Genomic DNA, 20,086 nt, shown 5'->3' with positions numbered 1-20,086 from the left:
CATAGTAAGTACAGCAAACTACTCCACTGTAAACCAAAATGAGCCTCAGGATCCATTTGAATAGTTTATTGTGTTTAGAAACCTTCCAAAGAGAGTGAAATGACCTGGCTGTCCAAATGCTCGGGAAAGGGGCTTCCTTTAAGATCTCCTCTAGAATAAGATACACTAAACCATTCTTTGTGATTAAAAAGATGTGATTTCCATCCAGGTTGTATTAACTATGACTCGTTGATAACTGAAAGCACAGGAGGAGCAGGCTGTGACAACACTATTTTTCCCTTTTTTAAGTTTGATTTTCATTTTTCCTTTACGAACTTTCACAATTAATTAATATTCTATACAATCTCTCATATGATATAAAAAAGATAACATTTGTGCAACATTGTGATAAAATTGCAGTAGATCAAGTATCTAAAGTAGTCTTTGTTGAATATTTATGGAGCAGTTAGAGAATACTGTTGGTGCTCTACAGATTCAATAATTGCATCGAAGGCTGGATTTACTCGTGCAAACACATATAAAAACACAATATGGACATGTTAGCACAAAAAAAAACACACTGTTTTATCTGATAAGTTTATCCTTTGATAAAAGAAGAGATCACAAAAACTACAAAGGATGTTTGTGTGTTTTTATGTTAGGCCATTTTTTGACAATAAGCTAAAAACTAAGGATTTAGTAACTAAATATTTACCACTTCAGGAAGGACATTTACCATATTTGCCGCTTGACAGCTGGGACAGGCATTCATCTACCATGGCAAAAAATATAAAGAACGTATTGATGCCAACTTGTGTGTGTAACCCCTGTTTGTGTTGATACAGTTTAATGTAACACAACTGTAAAAAGCATCAACAAACCATCACATGATATTTATCAAAATGTCCATTCTCTGCAGAGCGATTGCATCACACCATAGAAACAAGAGCTGCTGTCGGTCGCTGCTCCAGTCCTGTCCGGTTCTTTTGAATGCATGTCACATCTGACAACTTTTCCATGATTAATGACTCTTTTGGGCTCATGTGGTGTGTGGATGTGCATGTGTGCACTGTACGTGTCTGGTGATCTGAGAGTGTAAGACACAAAAAAACATCAAAGGGGTTAATAGTTGGCACGCAGGTCTAAAAATATAACTTGATGCGTAGCGGTTAATGTTTGTTTTTTTATGCTGTTTAATGTTAACAGCTCAGAGAAAAGGTCCCTTGGATTTTTGTGAACAAGTCAAATTCAAAAGAAAGAAAACGGAAGCTCTCTCTCCATGATTTGGGTCAAAAATGAGAGCTGTTGTGGCCCGGCTCCTGAGTCCTGGCTGCGGGCCTTGTGGCCATGAAAAAGAGCCTTTAATAGAGCGCCTTCTTTTAAAATGCAGAGGGTGGAGGGGGGTGGAGGTGGGGCTTGAACATACATAAGAGGCAAAGACAGTCCACCAGTCCAATTTGGCGCAACATCACCAGACAATTTGCTGTTGCTTAACCTATACGAAGAGGCCGATTGGATCTTTCCATTCATTTCAACTCTTTATCCTCTCCTTTGGCTTGTTAGATAATAATCCTCTTGAATCAGCCCTCTTTAGAAGAGAAACAGCACATCAGTGATGAGCACAGGCAGGTTACTAAGAACTGAGGCTTTGTCCTGGATGTCGGATGTAGACAACGTGACCGGGGGTCAGTCCCAGGACTTGGTTCTGCAGCCGGTTTGGGACTACCTGCGCCAGAACCACCACGATTTCTTGAGGAGCCCTCTCTTCCCTGTGATCCTGTCAGTCGCTACCTACTTCATGCTGGTTGGTCTTTACACCGTGCTGGACCTGCTGGCTCCCACCTGGCCTTGTATCAACCGTTACCGGCTGCATCCTGACCGACCCGTCACCTGGCCTAACATCTGGACTACCCTGGGCATCACCATCTACAACCACCTGTTTTTCATCTTTCCTGCTGCAGTTGCACAGTGGCTGTGGAGGCCACCGACCCCTCTGCCCCGCGAAGCCCCCACTCTCTGGAGCTTTTTCCTGGGCATAGGGGGCTGCATGGTTGTCTTTGATTTCCAGTATTACCTGTGGCACCTACTGCACCACCGTGTTCCCTGGTTGTATCGCACCTTCCATGCCGTGCACCACCAGTACAACCAGCCTTTCAGCCTGGTCACCCAGTACCTATCAGGTTGGGAGTTATTCAGCGTGGGATTTTGGGCGACAGCAGACCCCATCCTGCTGCAGTGTCACTGCTTCACAACTTGGGCCTTCATGGTCTTTAACGTTTACGTTTCCACTGAGGACCACTGTGGCTTCGATTTCCCATGGTCCACGCATAACCTTGTGCCGTTTGGCCTTTGGGGTGGTGCCCCCAAGCATGATGCTCACCACCAGCGACCTGGCACTAACTACGCCCCATTCTTTGCGCACTGGGACTGGCTGGGGGGGACCCACATCGTGCCAATTGGCACCCCCACGGAGGAGCCAGACGAGATTAAAGGGAGAACAGACCAAAGCGCCTGATTAAATCTCTTACTGACTCTGCTCCTCATTTACTCAAACTCCATCTTTTGTACCGCCTTACATTCCAATGCACTTTTTTTTTTCTCTCTCTCTTGGAGACCAATTTCCTTCTCCACTGTTTTGCTTGCAGCATTTATTTTATTAATTATGTCAATATACTAACTCACCCAATTCTGGTCATTTCCTCAGCTGGTAATATCTGGTAAGCTGTCAAATCATATCAAATCAAATCAAATTTATTTATATAGCACATTTCATATACAAACAATTCAAAGTGCTTTACATAAAATAAAAGCATTGCAGCAGGGAGTGGAAGAAGCATTAGAATATATAAAAGAATATAAAGAGAAACAAATAAAATCATTTAAATTAATTTAAAAACAAGCAACAGTCAAGATAAGTTTAAAGATATCGTGCAGATTTCATGCATAGACACATGAGAAAAGAAATGTTTTTAACCTGGATTTAAAAATGTCTACATTTGGTGAAAGTTTAATCTCCACTGGCAGTTTGTTCCACTTGTTTGCAGCATAACAGCTAAATGCTGGTCAAAGAAGATTTCTTATGTCTGTATGTACAGTGATAGTATACATTATTACGGAATGTGGAATATGCGCATGCATTTGTCATTCATGGTGATTTATCATTTATATTAATGTACGGAGGTGTTGTCTTCATGGCACTCTCCGGTCAGTTTCCACTCATGTTTTCAGCTTCTTTGAAAAATAAAGGTTCAGAAGATAAAAGCACTCACTGCAGTTCTGTGTTGTTAAATTTCACCGAGCAGCTCTAACTGAATGTCTTCTGACGGTAGGTGGTGTGATCTGCCAGAGTGATTACGCTCATGTTAGCACGGACACTCTCTCTCCTCTGTGCTGACCCTCTCATTCGCAGGCATGAATGGCGGCCTTTTAGCTCCATCCCAGAATCATGGCGTGGGTGCAATACTAATCTATCATTCCGTCTTTGAGGCAAAATGTCCTTGCTTGAGGAGTCCTTAAAACTCCTCAAAAGAGAACTCATGTGGAAAGTATTTTGGGTATTTTCAGAATGAGTATTTGTTCAGAGAAGCAGAAGTTATACTTTTAAATGCTTCACTAATGTTTTTTTTTTTTTTTTAATATTTTGAAGAATAGAACACACAGTCAGGTGGTTGGATTGGGTCAGATTTAAAAAAAAAAAAAGCTCTTTAAGGCTCTTCAAATATGTTTTTTACTGGAGGACTGAGTGTTTAAATGTTCCTTTTGCATAGTACTTCCTGAACTTTAAAATATCAACCAGCAGAGGTCCCTCTTTCTGCAAACTTAAGAAGAGCAGCAAAGGCTCCAAAATCCATGTGAAGCAAAGATTAGACGTCTTTTTATTTGACATCTTATTTTCTCACACAGAACTGCATTGAATCATTAATGCTGATGGAAACACCAGTTCTCTCTGTTTACTGTTGTTAGTCACCTTGCAACAGCGCTTCCAGTCAGAACCGGTTTAACATGTTTTTGCTCTACATGTCAGTTCTCGCAAACAGCCATTCTTACTCAGAAAGCTGGATTCTAAAGCTTATCGCATGCGTCTCTGTGTCTTCGTAAAACTCATCTTAACAACAGGACATCAAGTAGACATTATCCTTGTCTGGGGAAGGCATAGATCTGTCACGTGCATGAATTTTCACTCTAACTTAAGTTTTTTTTTTCTCTTAAATGAATTAATAAAACCCAACTTTTGAAAAATAATGCACCCACCAGTCGAGTCCTGAAGTTTAGCGGCGGTTTGATGAGCAACCCTGCTGGCAAAATATCCACTTGTGCAGAATCAGTTGAGCTTCCTGCACTGCAAAATGTTTTTTTCCTGTTTGTCAGTCTTATGGAGACACCAGTATTCAATATACCTAAGAAGTATAAATATTAGATCATTGAAGAATGCCAGTCCCATGGCCACTTGCACTGCACATATGTGTGCATCTGCAGAAATAATCTACTTAGAACTGCATTGTAAAGGTCTTGAATAATTGTGAAATATATAGTTTAATGAGACTTAAAGGTGTTTCTGAACAGTTTGTTAACTTTTAAATGATAGTACAGCAAGGTTTGATATCTGTGTTATTTCTGTGCAGTAAATGGCAAACTGCTCACTACGGCCAGTTACTGTAATTTTGCACAGCAACAAGAAAGGAGACCGGTTGTGTGACACATTTTAAAAGCAGCAGAATATGACAATCATCACCTCTAAATAGGCCTAATATAACTATGACAAATAAAAAAAGAATTGTCCCTTGCTACAGACATGTAATGTGCCCTCCCGTTCGTCCAGTGGTGGAAGAAGTCAGAGGCAGAAAAGAATCCCCTATTGTATCTGCACTATTTGCGGTTGTGTACCTAGCAAGTGTTTTATGATAATTTTTGCATCCCTTTGGGGGGAGATTTTGTGCGTCTGCCAGGTTGTTTTTGCTTTTGCTTTTACATCTCTTTTTTTCATTTTTGCCCCCCCCCCCCCTAATTTTTCACCTATTTGTAGTTATGCTATATTATGCTGTATTGTTGTGGTCATTCGGCATGCTATTCAAGCTTTAAGGTAAATCCTGTAGTAACTGTGTGTCTTTCGTGACATTTTAGCTCTCTTCATGGTCATTTCATGTCTAAGTGTTTGGTCACTTTATATTGTTTAGTGGTCCTCTTGATTACTCAGCAGCTCTGCTCAATTCGTGTCACTTTCCTTCTGTTTTGCTTAGTTTGAGTCTCTGCTCAGCCTCGTGTTATTCCTCCCCATGAGTCTTTTGGGGAGTGACACCTTGTGGTTTAATAACCTTTTTAAAATATACAGTAAGGTTAATTAAAACACGACAGCTTTTGTAAATGTTCATGGGGAACTATTACAGCCATTTACCTTTCCAGCTACACAGTGTTGGAACAGAAGTTGTTCCGATAAATATTACATGTAAAAAGGTCTCAAACTTCCAGTTCTAGCTACAATTAATGATCATTTGTTTGTGAGGATCTGTGTCGGTGTAACTTGGCCAGGGCGTGGCTCTGCCCTCAACATGTGAAAGGATTGTATTCTACTCCGAGCGCCGACTAAAGGTAAGGTGACACTTAACCGCAATCATTTACCTCCTCAAACAGCCCACAACCTGTCGTTACACAGGAAGCTATTCACGGTGTGTGTGTGTGGGGGATGGTGGTGACTCTTTGGGTGGGATCATTTACTTGAAACAATAGTTCCAGAACTCCTTATCTCGAGACAAGACTGCAATACTGTTCACTTTGTTTCACAATTCTCCTTTGGTGACTACGCACTGCTGGAGAGCTTAAGTGAATCAGAAAGGTTTAACAAATAATATTGGGAGGGCTTTGTGTTTACTAAAAGTTGCAAATCGGTACAGCTACAGAAACCAAGATGTGAATTTTGAAATTGCTTGGGTTTTTGTTTACATATCTAATAGATGACGCCGAAACCAGTGAGCTGACAACCTCTTCAGATCATCCTCATTCCTCAACCCCCTCCACTCTAACCCTCTCTTCTGTTACATGCTTTCCTTCAGATAAACCAAATGATTAACCCCCAAGTGAATATTTAAGTTTGCATTTAAAGAACTTGTCTGTGTGTTTTTTTTTCATTTCAGCTCAACACATTCTACGAATTCCAAAGGGCATAGTGAACAATCCATGTGAACGCGTCTGTCTCCGGTCACCTGATCACAATCGGGCCAGTGACTCACTGCAATAAATTGCACAATAGGTTTCACAGAAACTGCATCCTGTATTTACAATTCATTTGAGAAAACACAGAACCATAGTCACAATTTTCAAATTCAAAACTTTATAAAAGCGAAGGTTTGGCACAAGAAGTTTAAAATGATAAGGCAAAAACCTGATGGCTTTAGGAAATCACCAAATAGGCAACGAAACACAAATATAAATATAAAATAAAACATTTTCTATCATGACAACTTAACTAGTGTGGCCTTTTTATAACAGATACGGTTTGCTTTTTTTTTTTTTAAATGTATCTTCAAAGCAAATATCAAGTCAGTCACACTCTTGGGAAAAGGTACATTAATCCGACATTATGTGCAGCTTACAGCAAAATAATGTCTGTTTTTAACCGGCCATCTCCCCCTTTACATAGCTATATATACACACAGTCTGGGAAATAAAATAAAAACATAAAATGTTTCACATTGTAACATAAAGCAGCTGCTAAAAGTTGAGTTACACACATCATTGACTGTGGTCTGTTCCACTCAAACCACAGTCGTCTTCACATTCGAAGTTCATCTGATCCTTTGACGTCATCTGACGGGATGACGCTGTATTACACCAGGCCAGCACAGAACTCTTATCAGCACCCCAGAGTGAAAGAACAGGCACGAGGCATGACCTTCGTTGAGTCTCTTCCCTCCTTTTGTCACCTAACAGGTGCTGCTCCGTGTGTTCCCAGAGTCCGACACGTACGACTTGCTCTTCTTGGAGTATTTCATGGAACTGAAGGAAACTCTCATCCGCTCCACTGTCCTGCTGCTTCTGCACAGCAGAGTGTTCTTCACGTGATTTCTGAATTCCTCAGACACAAAGTAGTAGATGAACGGGTCCAGGCAGCTGTTGAGACTTGCCAGACACAACGTTGACAAGTAGAAGCCATAACCGTTGTTCACCACTCCGCCTTTTAGGAGGGAGTAATGCACCACCAGCATGATGTTACTGGGGATGAAACACACTAGGAAGGTGACCAAGACGATGGCAATCAACACGATGGCTTTATTTCGGCTCTTTGATGCCGTACTCTCCGCCATGCTTTTCCCCAGAGCTTTCAGGAGTAGGATATATGCCACGACGATCACCGCACAGGGGACGAGGAACACAATCGTACCCATTAGGATGAAGTAGTAGAACGGGAGCTTGATCGAAGGGAATGGATCATCGGGGTCGTTGATGAGATTCACGTCATGGCAGGTTGTTATGTTGGGGTCTTTGAGCTTGGCCGTGTGGTTATACAGGTACAGAGGAGTGGTGGTGAGCCAGATGAAAGCCCAGATGGCCACGCAGACGCTGATGGCGACTTTATTGTTCCTCTTCTGCGTGGACAGAGGGTGCGCCACGACCCAGTATCTCTGCACGCTGAGGGCGGCGATCAACAGGACAGAGCAGTACATGTTCCCGTAGAAGAAGCTTACAAGGACTTTGCACAGTGGCTCCCCGTAGATCCAGTTGTTGCCGTTTATGTGGTAGGCGATTTTTAGAGGCATCCAAATGACAAAAAGCAGGTCGGCCAGAGCCAGGTTGGCCATGTAGATAGATGAAGGGTGCTTCTTCTTGGTCCTGAAGAGGAAGACCCATATTGCCATTCCATTTGCAGGAAGTCCCACCGCAAATACGATGATGTAGATGATTGGGAAGAAGACGGTGGTGAGATTACTCTTCAGTGTCTCTGCTGCTGCGTGATCGATAATAACTTGGTCTGAGTTTTCAGGGTCCGCAACTCCATAGAAACCTCGACTTGAAGGCCCAGCTAAAACAAAGAAGAATGAATAGATATTAGATTAAAAGATTAAAAAGGTTAAAAATGAATAGGTAATGGAAAGAATATCATTCTACAGAATGCAAACTCTTGAGACCTGTTTGGATTTGGGATTTGTGGTTGGACATAAAAAAGGATATGGATCAGACTTCGCAAAAAAACATTGAAGATAAATCTATGATGTACTGATTTGTATGGAAAACCATACTTGCAGCTTTGGCAGCCTCAAATTATCAAGAAATGGGTTAGAGGTTAGGGTTGGGGTTTCTTCATGAAGAAACTTCACTGGATAATGAACTAAACCAAATACATGGTTTAAAAAAAAACTACACCTCAACGGGTCACATTGATTAAATCCAAATTAAACCCCTAAGGTAACCCACTCTCTTGTCTGGTTTGGCATTCTCTTACGCAAGTGTGCGTGCATGTCGCAATACATGGTTAAACAATATTTCGACACAAATATTGCCCACATCACATCGGAGGGACATGTTTCAAAGCTCTTTTGCAAACAGGCAAATAGGCAGCTTAATTATTAACTAAGTAGGCTTTTAATTGCACTCTCTTTGGATGAGACGAGTTCTACCTCGCTACGTCGACACAACGAAGATTTGTTGACCCTACCTGCTGTGACAACCGAGACCGAAATCCAGCAGACAACAAACAGGAGCGGAGACATCCGTGGAAAATCCATCATATCTGTGTCCTCTACCACGAACGCGCGTCAATGTCACCGTCTCCCTTCCACGGCTTCTTATTTAATGTGCGACAACCTCTCCCAGTGTTGAAGGACACTCCCCGATGATACCTGTTCTTACGTGTACGTCATTCCTAACCCGCCCACCGGGGTTTGTTCACCCCGTCACACGTTTCCATGAAACTCACCTTAGCGCGCACACGTCACATCGGCATTTTATTGATAGAACGTGAAATATTTGACTCGGCACTTACAAACAGAGCAAAAGAGGTGGGATAAAGCAAAGCAATCTCATAGAGATGGCTGGATTTGGTTTTAAAGTGCTCCATATGATTAGTTACTATAATAGGCTAGATCTGTGCTATTACTTGTTTTTAAAAATTCCGCACAATTCTTCCATTGAACTTCAATGGACAACTTCAATGATTGAAGTTGTCCACTTTTTGCATTTCTATCCATTTTCAAAGACTATGTAAACAAAACTATAACGCTGTATTCATCAAACCTATTACCTGCACATCACGGAAGAAGTCTGAAGTTAAAACTAACTTTGCGAACAGCTGCAACACAAAGCACCAAGAGCTGAATTATATTAAAATGCATTTGATTCATCTCATTTGTTGTTGTGTTTGAAAGCATATTTTTAAAAATATGCAGCGTCTTTCCAATATAGCGACACAATGTGAATTGTAATTTTATAGTAGCCTATCGTGGTATTAAAAGCAGCTACGTTGCAGGTGCAGAGTTGTGTTTGTTGTTTGTGCAACAGGAGTCAGTGTGCAGAAGGTTCAGTTTCGGTTGAGACAGGAAGAATGGAACACGTTAGTGATGCATTAAACTTTCACTAAACATAAACTGCAGCTGTTTTAAAAGCGGAACTCGTGTTGACTCCAGCCAGCGTAATGCTGTCGGAGGCGCTTTAGCCTCTCATGATCACAGCCTGCTCTGCTCACCATGTGAAATGAAAGTGATCGATCCTGCCCGTTTTGATGATGCCACGCGACAAATGAAAAAAACTTGATTCATCCGCACTTACCTTGACACATGCACACCATGTCAACAAAACAAGGACTCGAAAATAAAAAAAGGGGGGGGGGGGGGGTATCTAACTGAGCATGTGCAGAATGGGTGTCATCTGTGTTGCACGTTTCTGATTGAGGACAAAAGCCATCTGCCGTCCCCAGCCTCCTTGATTTCTTTTATTTGGATCATTAGCGGCATCTCAATCCATCCTATAATGTATTTTTTTCCCCATCCTTCCTATCTTAATACTTTTATACTTTTTTCTTCCTTGCGCTTCGATTTTTTAAGTGGCTTTAAGTGGATTCTTAGAGCTTCGTGAAAATAATATACACACAATCAATATCACACGTCCACTGTTGCCATAGGACAGAATTGAATTATACATGCAGGCTTTTTTTTTTTTTTTTTTTTTTTCAACACCATTAAATCTATAAGTTATTTCTTGGGGATTTGGCTTTTCAAAATGTCCCAAAAAAAACGAGTTTGGCACTTTTTCCTCCTCTTTGTCAGACTGAAAGTAAACAATCCAAATGCATTCAGATTCCCACAACATGAGACAAGGAAATCCGGTGATGTGTCATTTGAGAAGCTGGAGATATCACTTTTTTTTTGTTAAAATCTATAATTACAGATTTGATAGATAGATAGATAGATAGATAGATAGATAGATAGATAGATAGATAGCTTTTGGGCTGCCAGTTTAACTGAACTTAGTTCATTCATATACAGAGACTTGTTCAAACATAAGTCATGAAATCATTGCAGGCTATTGCACTCGAAGTGATACTTTGGAGGACCAACACAAGAACAAAGGTTAAATGCGCGTGTGCCGTTTTGAAAAGAAGGAACGGTTTGACCTTTCCAACAGCCTGCCATCCTCAAATACAACGTTTCAACAGTTACAGTCAAGAAGTTTTAAGGCCTCTTTTAGTTCCTCATAAAGTGCTGTTTATTACGTATCATTGCTCCCTCTGTGTGACAGAAACCAGGTGCCACGTTTGGCTGAGGATTTTTCCAAAGGTCACATTTTAACATAGCAAAAAAATAAAAATTATAAAGGCTTAATGTAATTAATATGATAAAATTCTCAATAGATATGGCTTACGTGGACACAAAAAATAATATTAATCTAGTACATTTTTACAACAACAAGGGGAAATTAACTTTCTGCCTTGTCACAAGAATCCCCAACAAGAGGAAATATGCAAATCAGCTGTATGACATTCAAAGCTACTGGATGCTGCACTAGATCAGGATCTGACATTAAAAACAAAATTAACCAGCCAACTTTAGCTGCTTTGGCAGCAAGTCAAGCCCTCTGAAATCTGACTTTTACAATACAGTGTGTCAGATCACTAAATCACTCTTATTTTCATCATTCTGTGGTCAGAACAATCCATTGTCAGACGACTTTGTCTGGCTTCCGGTACCCAGATATCAAGGTATTTCATATTCAGAACGAGGCAGCAAAGCGGATGAATTTTCAAAAAGCAGTAATAAAAGATTTTTTTATTCCTTTTCACTCACCACACAGACTGCCTGCATGAACTTGCGTGAGTCATCAATTACCGTGGCTGGGCAAAACTAAACAGAAATCAGAAAGCACATGGTTCCAAAATCTCTCTGGTCCTGTGTCAGGTCGTTGCTGGATGCTTTCCTCTTTCTTAAGGACATCACTTTCAGATACTTTTCATCTGCAGTAAATAGGTTTTTTGTTAGGCCAGACACTTTTTCCAGTTTCCTCAAATGTTTTAAGGACACACTGCACACCCTGCAGAGATATGCCAAGTTTTCAAATAACAGCTCTTTGGGAATCAGCTTGATGGAGCAAAAATACTATTTTCTGTCTGTCAAACTGTGTCATCTTTGGCATTTTACATAGATGCAACAAAATAAATGGGAACAAATTATGTCTTTGTGGCAAGCTGCTCGTAAGTCCCTACAGACACAATCTAAATAAAATGTGTTCTTTGCTAAGGTGTTAGCAACTCAGTTGAGTTAGGCAACATTTGATGCTTGAATGGTTCATAGGTCAGTGTCAAGTGGCTTAACAAACAAATTGTGAGGTGCAAGGACTGATAATGAAAGAAAAATAGACCTTAAGAAAGCCTGAAGAACTATTGCTCAAGACCACTTTAAAAGATACAAGAAAGTCTGGCTGCTTGGAAGCAAAATATAAAAGAAAACACGAGACGTGTATCAACACTTTTGCACAGTACTGTGGATGAAGAAACATCTGACTAGTCTTTTAACAACGAAATTGCTCAAGATGATATGAAAATAGCTTGGATGCTAAGTATTTTTCATTGAGTGTTTGATGTAGAGAACAGATATCTTATCTCAATGCTAGCAAAAAAAAAAACAACTTTCATTTTGGTACTATTTAACATGTTGGAACATTTTTTTTTAAATGATCCTGCAACATAAACATGTTTGGTTGCATATTTCTATCAAATATTTCGTGTTATTTTGAAATTTGGGGGAAAATATAAGACCTTTTAATGCCCACGAAGATCTTTTCGGCTGAACTCAGCGCTTTTTAACACTTTGAAGACCTACTATGTAAACAGTCGATAAGTGGGAGCCAAAAGTGGTTGATATAAATGGAAAAACTGTTCTTCAATCTGTATAACTCGATAAGTGAAATTAGGCTATTTAAGAGTTCAGTCCCAAAGCCAAAGACCATTTCATCTTAATAAAATTTGAATTTAGAACAATATAAAATGACAGATTGTTTAAATCCCAATTTAATAAAGGTAAACAGAAGAATACAAGAAAATCTGCGTTATTAAAACACTTTAAAAACAACATTTATTTACAAAATAATAATTAAAAAAAAACCCTCAAAACTCAAAACTTTCATGACGATAATAATGATCGTTACATTTTTTTATACATTTCTAGATTTCCTCGCACGTCGAACCTGAAAGTCAACCTGAGGGGAATGAGCCAGCATCCATTAGCCGTCAGTGCTCTGTGTGTTCTCTGTGCCAGATGTAAACGTGCTGTTCTTTTTGGAGAATTTCAAAGCAGTGAAGGAGACCCTCATCCTCTCCACGGTCCGCTCACTCCTGCAGAGGAACGTGTTCTTCACATGCTCCCTGAAGTCCTCAGAGATGAAGTAGTACACAAAAGGATCAAAGCAGCTGTTGAGGCTGGCGAAGCACAGGGTGGTGATGTAAAATCCATACAAGTTGTTCTGAACCTCGCCCAGCAGGAGGATGTAGTGCACCAGCAGCATGATGTTACTGGGGGTGAAGCAGACCAAAAACATAACCAGGACAGTGACGATCAAGACAACAGCCTTCCTGCGCTTCTTGGAGACGTTAGGATCCGCCATGCTGTTCCTGAGAGCTTTGAGCATGAGGACGTAGGATATGATGCACACAACAGTGGGAACGACGAATCCCACCGTCCCCATCGTCAAGAAGTAACCTGCTGCGATCTTCCTCTGGTATGGCCTGGTGACGTCATGGCAGGTCAGGATGTTTAGGTTTGCTACTTTCACTTCCTGATCATACAGGTAGAGAGGGATGGTGAGGAGCCACACCACCGCCCAGACTGCGATGGAGACAGAAATGGCTACAGAGTTGCCCCTCTGCATCTGGGACATGGGATAAACCACAGCCCAGTAACGCTGGACACTTATGCAAGCAATAAAGGAGATGGAGCAGTACATGTTGCCATAGAAAAATGCCACCAGCACTTTGCACAGTCCATCTCCGTAGATCCAGTTGTTGCCATTGAAGTGATATGCTATTTTCAGTGGAACCCAGACGACAAACAGCAGGTCGGCCAGAGCCAGGTTGGCCATGTAGATGGAGGACGGGTGCTTTTTCTTCGTCCTGAAGAGGAATACCCAGATTGCCAAGAGGTTGGTGGGAAGCCCAACGACAATCACAATGATGTAGATGATCGGGAGGAAGACCGTTGTTAGGCGGCTGGTCAGGATTTGTTGGGCTTGGGCGCTGACCCACACACCATCTTCAGTCTCTGTGCCAGTGAAGCCTTTCCCTGTAATGTCTCAATATGCAAAGAACAGGTTCACAATGAGCGAACACCTAAAACCAAATGATCAGACTGTGACCCGTTCCCTTCCTGCTGTCACCTGCCTAACATCCTGTTTGACACTTTTTATCGTGACCTAAACTGTTTCTGACTGACACCCAAGGTGAAATCTAACAAACTGAGCCCCTTATTTAACGTTTCGAGTCAAGCGGCGCACTTCATGGCTCCCGAGCCAGTGCGACCTGAGCTTGTTACCACTTGAGACAATTCAGCAATGACTGTTAAAAAGTGCGCATTACCTGCTTTGTCCGTCACACACGTCCGCATCCAACACAAAAACAAGACCAGCCGAAGCCATCGCGTCTTCAAAGTCATGATAACAGGATGAGATCCGAAAAAAACAAAACAAGTATCTGCGGGAGCGGTCCTACCTCGACGTAGTTCGTGTTGTTCTGCCACCCACAAACGGTTTTCATACCTGCGTGACGCGTCACACGTCAGGTGACCACGTGGTCACCAAAAACACACCCAGTAGTATTCATTTTGTTGGCTACTCTCCGGAAATAAGAGATACAATCAAACAAAACGCCAAAGCCCCGTTACAAGAAGCTACGGTTACTGTTGTGAGTTCTTATCAGAATATATTCTATTTATCCACTACCGTGACTTCCTTGGGATTAACGTTTCAATTTATGGCAAGCTAGCAACAATTGTACCACTAATTATTTTCTATGTAAAATCAAACTGCCCAAATTTCTTAAATTATACATAAATGTATCTCTTTTTTCCTTTTTTTTCCTTTTTACTTGGTAAAACAAGGAAAAGGAGCTCATCTGAAAATGTTTGCAAAAACTGTGCTTATATCAATTTAACTTTAACGTCCCTGGCTTAAAGGCCTGACATTAGTGTTGATTCAATAGCGGTTCTGTTTATTTTATTTGTTTGTTTTTGGGCTTTTTTCTTTGGAAAATGATTGGAATTGGAATGACTGTTCTGTTTGTATACTGCAACTATTGAATAAAGTTTTAGAAGAAAAAAAACAAGTGTTGATTCAATAACTGAGTCAAAACCTGCTGCTTTACAGCCATCATTCACCTCCTGTCTTTTCTATTTGTAGGGCAGTTCTCTCATTTCGGTTACAGTCATTGGCTAAATAAATACAATTTCAGTATTTGGGGCTCCTCAGCCTCAGTAAACATGTTTTTCGTTTTTGTAAAGAAATGATTGGATACAGCGTGTGTAATTCACCAAAATGAACATCTGTTACGCTTTGCTGGATGTGTTGTTTTCTGTCATTGTTTTCATGTCAAGATTGTGTGTTTGGCAGTTCTCATGAAATGAATAATGCATGCCAGGTGTTACACAAAGGGGCATGTGCAGAGCTGCCATCATGCAAACCATGTGACCCAACAGTGAGATTATACTGACACAAGCATGACAAACTCTACTTCAAACCATTTTTAACCCTCTCGGATCAGTAACTCCATCAGCACTTGGATTATTTTTGTCCATTTCTTTCTGTCTTTAACTTTCAGGCACATACAGCAGAAACCCAGCTTTGGAGTGAAACATAAGAATTTACAGGATCTTTTTACCTCATATAACTGCAAACTGAGCATTTTTGGATTTTGAGTTGTTGGTTGTAAACAAACAAACAAACAAAAGCATTAAGTTGAGATGAGGGAAGATGTATTAGAAAACTTTTTGCCATTCTCGTATTTTTTGGAGTAAACGATTAAACTATTGAAAACAATAGCAGCCTATAACCCAGAGCAGCTGCATGCCTAAATAAAGGGATGCATCTGGCATTTCTAAACAGAGGTGGTTTGAGTTGCACATTGATTTCTTTCTAGTTACAGTGATGTAGCGCCACCTCCTGGTACTGAAAAGCAACTGCTACACATTCAGCAATAATAAAACAAGATTCACTTGAGTATAGTACATTTTTGAGGTACTTATACTGTACTTGTGACTTTTCTTTTCATCACACGTTGTGCTTCTACTCCCAAGAGGTGGTATTGTACTTATTAGTGGACCACATTTATCTGACAGTCTTAAATACCTTCAGAATTTTGCATATTAGCGTCGGTCAAAATATTAGTTTTGTTGTTGATCAAACTACCTGCAGAGATGTGCAATAGAAAGATGAATGAAACCAACTCTCATGTGTATTTAAAAGGTTTGTGACATCATCTGCCACCTTTGCCAGATTTTTTTTAAAAATCAATTTAAAAAAGAAAAAGAATAGAATCAGCATATTAATCCTGTGTGAGAGTGATCATTAGCTGAAATCCTATTTTAAAAAGTAAAAAAAATAATGTTTTTAAGCACGAGTCATAATGTTCCACTGGACGGTCTGTTTTCTGGAGGTTTATGTACTTACAAAGGTACTTTTAGTGTGGTATCAGTACTTCAGTACAGTTCAGTGAAGGCTTCCTCCACAATTGGCAGGTAGTAGTTCTCACTTTCACCAGCAGGTGACAGCACAAATAAAAATATGAAAGAATATGATTTGGTCTCAAAGTGCAAAGAAGCTGTTTTCAATTTCACCTTAAAACACTGCATTGAGAGTTTCGGGTATTTATTTAAAAAATATAAAAAGCGTTAAAGTGGTACACCTTCACAAAAAGCAAAAATACACAAGTGCTTCAAAGTAAGCTCACCTCCACTAATAGACACAGAAAATACACAAAATACAGAACAGTTTACTTCCATTAAATGAAACAGCGTATCTACAAATTTACGTATAAACTCTGCAAATATAAATGAACAGTGCTAAAACAGAGGCATTTTACTGTGCATATCTAGTTGCAACTTCCTTCCCTACTTTGGCGTTATCTTCATCACTCAAAAGTCATGTCTGTCATTGCATATTTGCCATTACGAAACCAACAGTTTTGACTGTTTCCGTTGGCATCACGAGTTCAGTTGCCGAAATATCCACTGAAAGCTATACTGCAAGTGCTTCTAATGTGCAAACACTTGAACTTCATAATATTCTTGTGTTGCTTGAGAACTTTAAAAATCAAAAGTGAGGGTCAGTTAAAACATGCTGCTCAGTGTAACAGTCAGTCAGACCAGCAGTTTCTTGTACTGGCTGTTGAGGTTGTCTTGTAAAGAGTCCATTTTGGTAACTGTAGAGTTTTCTGTACGGCTGGATTTCAGAATTTTTCTGGTGCTGGATCTGCATGAATCGGATGATGAATGAGTGATGCTACTCATCTTCTGACACATTAACACCTTGGAGAGTTGTCTCTTGCACTGGGATGATCCAAAGTAGTAGACCAGAGGATCCAGGAGGCAGTTGAGACTTCCCAAACACAGAAACATCAGATAGAATCCGTAGGATCCATCCGGGGCCTCGCGGCTGCTCTTAAGCTCTTCGTTAAACATCAGGTAATGCAGCAGCAGCAGGCAGTTTGTGGGCATGAAACACAACAGAAATATCACCAGCACTGTCAAAGCCATCACCACTGCTCTCGTTCTCCTGCGGGAGCTTGCTGAAAGCCCCTGTGGGACTCTTCTGAGCGACCAGATTACTCGAGTGTAGGACACCACTGTGATGAGCAGAGGCAGGAAGAAAAGGGTACAGCATAGGGCGATGAAGTAGTTCTTGAGCCAAATTATCTTGCTTGAATGTTGGACATCATGGCAAGTGGTGATGTTCAGCTCTTCGAGGGCAAAGGTTTGATTGGAGATGACAAGAGGCACAGAGCCAGCGAAGGATAATATCCACATGGTTGCGCAGGCTATGACTGCGTTCCGCGGCCTCCTCCAAGCCAGGGAGTCGATGGGATAAACTACAGCAAGAAGCCGGTCCACGCTGATGCAAGCAATGAGAAGAACGGAGCAGTACATGTTCCAGTAAAAGGCGGCAGTGACCACTTGGCACATGATCGGGCCAAAGATCCAGTTGTTGCCTACAAAGTGGTAGAAGATCTTAAAGGGCAGCACTAAAGCAAAGAGCAGGTCAGCAAAGGCCAGGTTCAGCATGTAGATGGCTGCTGGCTTCTTGGGCCGGATGCCTTGAGCAAAGGCCAGCACCGCACAGATGTTAAGGGGCACACTGATGGAGAACACCAGAGTGTAGAAGGAAGGTATGAAGATGGTGGAGACGGGGCCCGTTAGAAACAGCAGCGCATCTTCCGAGATGCTCGGTCTGGGATTAGTTCTGTTCTGCGAGTGATTTCTTGTCGAAACAAACGATCTGTTGTCTTCATCACTAAATTCTACGCTCCAGTCTATTGGTTCATCTGTGGATGAACGGTCAAAATGGAGAAAGGACCGTCCTTTGGCGTCTGGAAAGAAAAAAAGAAAATGTGTCAGGGTGAGCAAAAAGATTCAGGAGAGACAGAGAATTCAGGAGAATTTTTTTACTTTTCTAACAAGCCCTAAAATCGCTTTATCAAGCAAGAACGGTAGGGGGAAGTCCCATAAGCTCCTTTTCCAAGTTCTCAAAGAGCATTTCACATAGGAATACATCATCTCGTTTTAATAGTTTTTTTTTTCATTATTCAATTTCATTTATTTCTTTCATTTCAAAACACTAAATAACAAATATACAGAATAATTGGCAGATAATCAAAAATGAAAATAATCGTCAGTCAATGATTTCCTTAATAAATGTTTTTTTTTTTTTTTAAGGTCTTAAAAAAGTAGTAAAAAGCATCCCATCACAGCTTCAAAGAGCACAAAGTCCCATCTCCAAACGTCTTGATTTGTCCAACCACCAGTCAAAACGTCAAATTTATCACAAAATGTCTCACACTGAAGAGAAAATTCCCCTAAACCTCCATTATAGGCATTTCTTTTCGGTCATAATTGGTTGATTTAAGAAGCAAACCGACACATCTGCAGCCTGACAAACCCCTGAAAAAACTACTTCACTCTTCCGTTTGCTTGACACATCTTTAACTTCTGTAAAAGTGTCACGAAGAGTTTTCTTACCGCTTGAATTCGCAGCCAAGGCAGCGCGCTGCGTCAACAGAACCAAAAGCAAACACTTGAGAGATGCTGAAAACATTCTGCTGGAGAAAAAAAATGGTCATCCGACTCGAAACTAAGAGAGGAATTAGGTTGTATTAGACGTTCCTAGTGTTTCTCCTTGCAACCCCAGACTCCTTCTGCTCATCAACCAGCCTCTGAATGTGAGTGAGCTGGTTTCCGCCCAGTGTCCGGCTGAGACTCAACTCACCCCCAACTCACCCTCTTCCACCAATGAGCTGCAGACTGCGAGCAGAGACACATTCCTTTCGTTTGAGGTCACCTTTCCCGTCACAGAGCAACAGCTTGATCTAATGAAGCGACAACCAAGCTCAGATGACCCGGACAACAGCTTCTTTTCCAACGTCTCTTTCCAGGATGGATCCAGACCATCATTTGGTGGATGTAAAATATTCACCACGCAGTTTTTGATGGAGCAGCCCATCAATCACCGATGCAGGATGACACAGTTAAGCAGTGATGTCATGCACGTGGCTGCCCGGTCTATTTTACAAATAGATGCCGCGTTTTCATTCCTTTTTAGATATCATCCTTATCATTGTTTTCATTTTCTTTAATTACAATTGGATGCGTTATCCATATCCAAAATTCAGGCAAAGTTATTCTCATATAGCACATTTCAAAATAAGGGTGACAAGTTTGATGATATAAGAGAAAGAAATGACCTGCTACACCAATGCCAGTTCATCCAGGTCTAAGAATGTTTATGCTGCGTGTTGATTGCATATTAACAGATGACCTATTCTAGTTTGTGGGAATCACAGTTAAACCTAGACCACATTTATTTAGAAGCTAAGGTCTGGTAGCCGCATTAGACACTTGGTTATCAGAGAACCATGAGCCTTTATGGTAAAATGGAAAAAGGATAAGGTCTAAATTCCCCTGTGAGCCTCTCTTTTACAGAGTGAAATCAAATCGTGATAACAGAAACAGTGCAGCCACAAAACAAGGTTATACTGTAGGGGGCAGTGGGGTAAGCTTACCCATTGTTTGTATTTTGGCAGTTAAGTACTTTAATTGTCATGTGACCATCAATTTTGGCAGCCCCCATCATTTCTGCCAGACTGTATAAAGAAGAAGCGCACAGGAAGAATGACGAGCACCAATTTTCTTTGAACAATGCTCGTTAGAGTCAGATTTTGAGATAGCAGATGTAGTGGCAGTTCTATTAATACCAGTTTATCCACGTCTAAGAATATCTATGTTGCATATTAGTAATCTGTATAATGCAAATTAAAAAAAAATTCATTCTTTTTACCACATTTCACTGCATTCGTGGATGAAGTGAGTTGCAAAGTCTGGTCTTTCAGCAGCAGATGTTGGTTTGTTTGCAAGTTCCCAAAAGTGACAAA

General features: G+C 40.8%; 4 protein-coding genes across 4 annotated transcripts; 1 reads left to right on the top strand and 3 right to left on the bottom strand.

Moving 5' to 3' along the window:
* The first annotated feature begins 1,580 nt into the window (after positions 1-1,580).
* ch25hl2 (cholesterol 25-hydroxylase like 2) lies at positions 1,581-3,228 on the top strand. The gene has a single exon (XM_075455861.1). It carries the CDS (start codon positions 1,595-1,597, stop codon positions 2,492-2,494), a length of 900 nt encoding a protein of 299 aa, XP_075311976.1. The 5' UTR covers positions 1,581-1,594; the 3' UTR covers positions 2,495-3,228.
* Positions 3,229-6,284: 3,056 nt separating this feature from the next.
* f2rl1.2 (coagulation factor II (thrombin) receptor-like 1, tandem duplicate 2) lies at positions 6,285-8,774 on the bottom strand. The gene is made up of 2 exons (XM_075455846.1): positions 8,627-8,774; positions 6,285-7,993 (listed from the first exon to the last, which is right to left on the bottom strand). Exons 1-2 carry the CDS (start codon positions 8,697-8,699, stop codon positions 6,897-6,899), a joined length of 1,170 nt encoding a protein of 389 aa, XP_075311961.1. The 5' UTR covers positions 8,700-8,774; the 3' UTR covers positions 6,285-6,896.
* Positions 8,775-12,453: 3,679 nt separating this feature from the next.
* LOC142372531 (proteinase-activated receptor 2-like) lies at positions 12,454-14,368 on the bottom strand. Its single transcript, XM_075455465.1, has 2 exons — positions 14,030-14,368; positions 12,454-13,745 (listed from the first exon to the last, which is right to left on the bottom strand). Exons 1-2 carry the CDS (start codon positions 14,103-14,105, stop codon positions 12,682-12,684), a joined length of 1,140 nt encoding a protein of 379 aa, XP_075311580.1. The 5' UTR covers positions 14,106-14,368; the 3' UTR covers positions 12,454-12,681.
* A 1,926-nt stretch (positions 14,369-16,294) lies between these two features.
* Positions 16,295-18,919, bottom strand: LOC142372530 (proteinase-activated receptor 1-like). The gene is made up of 2 exons (XM_075455464.1): positions 18,678-18,919; positions 16,295-18,028 (listed from the first exon to the last, which is right to left on the bottom strand). The coding sequence occupies exons 1-2, from the start codon at positions 18,751-18,753 to the stop codon at positions 16,803-16,805; spliced, it is 1,302 nt and encodes a 433-aa protein (XP_075311579.1). The 5' UTR covers positions 18,754-18,919; the 3' UTR covers positions 16,295-16,802.
* Positions 18,920-20,086: the final 1,167 nt, after the last annotated feature.

Source organism: Odontesthes bonariensis, chromosome 22 (assembly GCF_027942865.1).
Source record: "Odontesthes bonariensis isolate fOdoBon6 chromosome 22, fOdoBon6.hap1, whole genome shotgun sequence".
Taxonomy (NCBI): Eukaryota; Metazoa; Chordata; class Actinopteri; order Atheriniformes; family Atherinopsidae; genus Odontesthes; species Odontesthes bonariensis.
Note: the sequence above shows the minus strand (reverse complement) of the source record. Positions and strands in the feature narration are given on the sequence as shown.

Bases quoted from the DNA above. Each gene is read 5' to 3' on its own strand.
- ch25hl2 (XM_075455861.1), top strand. From the start codon at position 1,595: ATGAGCACAGGCAGGTTACTAAGAACTGAGGCTTTGTCCTGGATGTCG.
- f2rl1.2 (XM_075455846.1), bottom strand. From the start codon at position 8,699: ATGATGGATTTTCCACGGATGTCTCCGCTCCTGTTTGTTGTCTGCTGG. The intron at 7,994-8,626 runs GTAGGGTCAACA...TCTTTGTTTTAG, and splicing joins GGTCTCGGTTGTCACAGCAG to CTGGGCCTTCAAGTCGAGGT.
- LOC142372531 (XM_075455465.1), bottom strand. From the start codon at position 14,105: ATGACTTTGAAGACGCGATGGCTTCGGCTGGTCTTGTTTTTGTGTTGG. The intron at 13,746-14,029 runs GTAATGCGCACT...TTGCATATTGAG, and splicing joins GTGTGTGACGGACAAAGCAG to ACATTACAGGGAAAGGCTTC.
- LOC142372530 (XM_075455464.1), bottom strand. From the start codon at position 18,753: ATGTTTTCAGCATCTCTCAAGTGTTTGCTTTTGGTTCTGTTGACGCAG. The intron at 18,029-18,677 runs GTAAGAAAACTC...TTTTCTTTCCAG, and splicing joins CTTGGCTGCGAATTCAAGCG to ACGCCAAAGGACGGTCCTTT.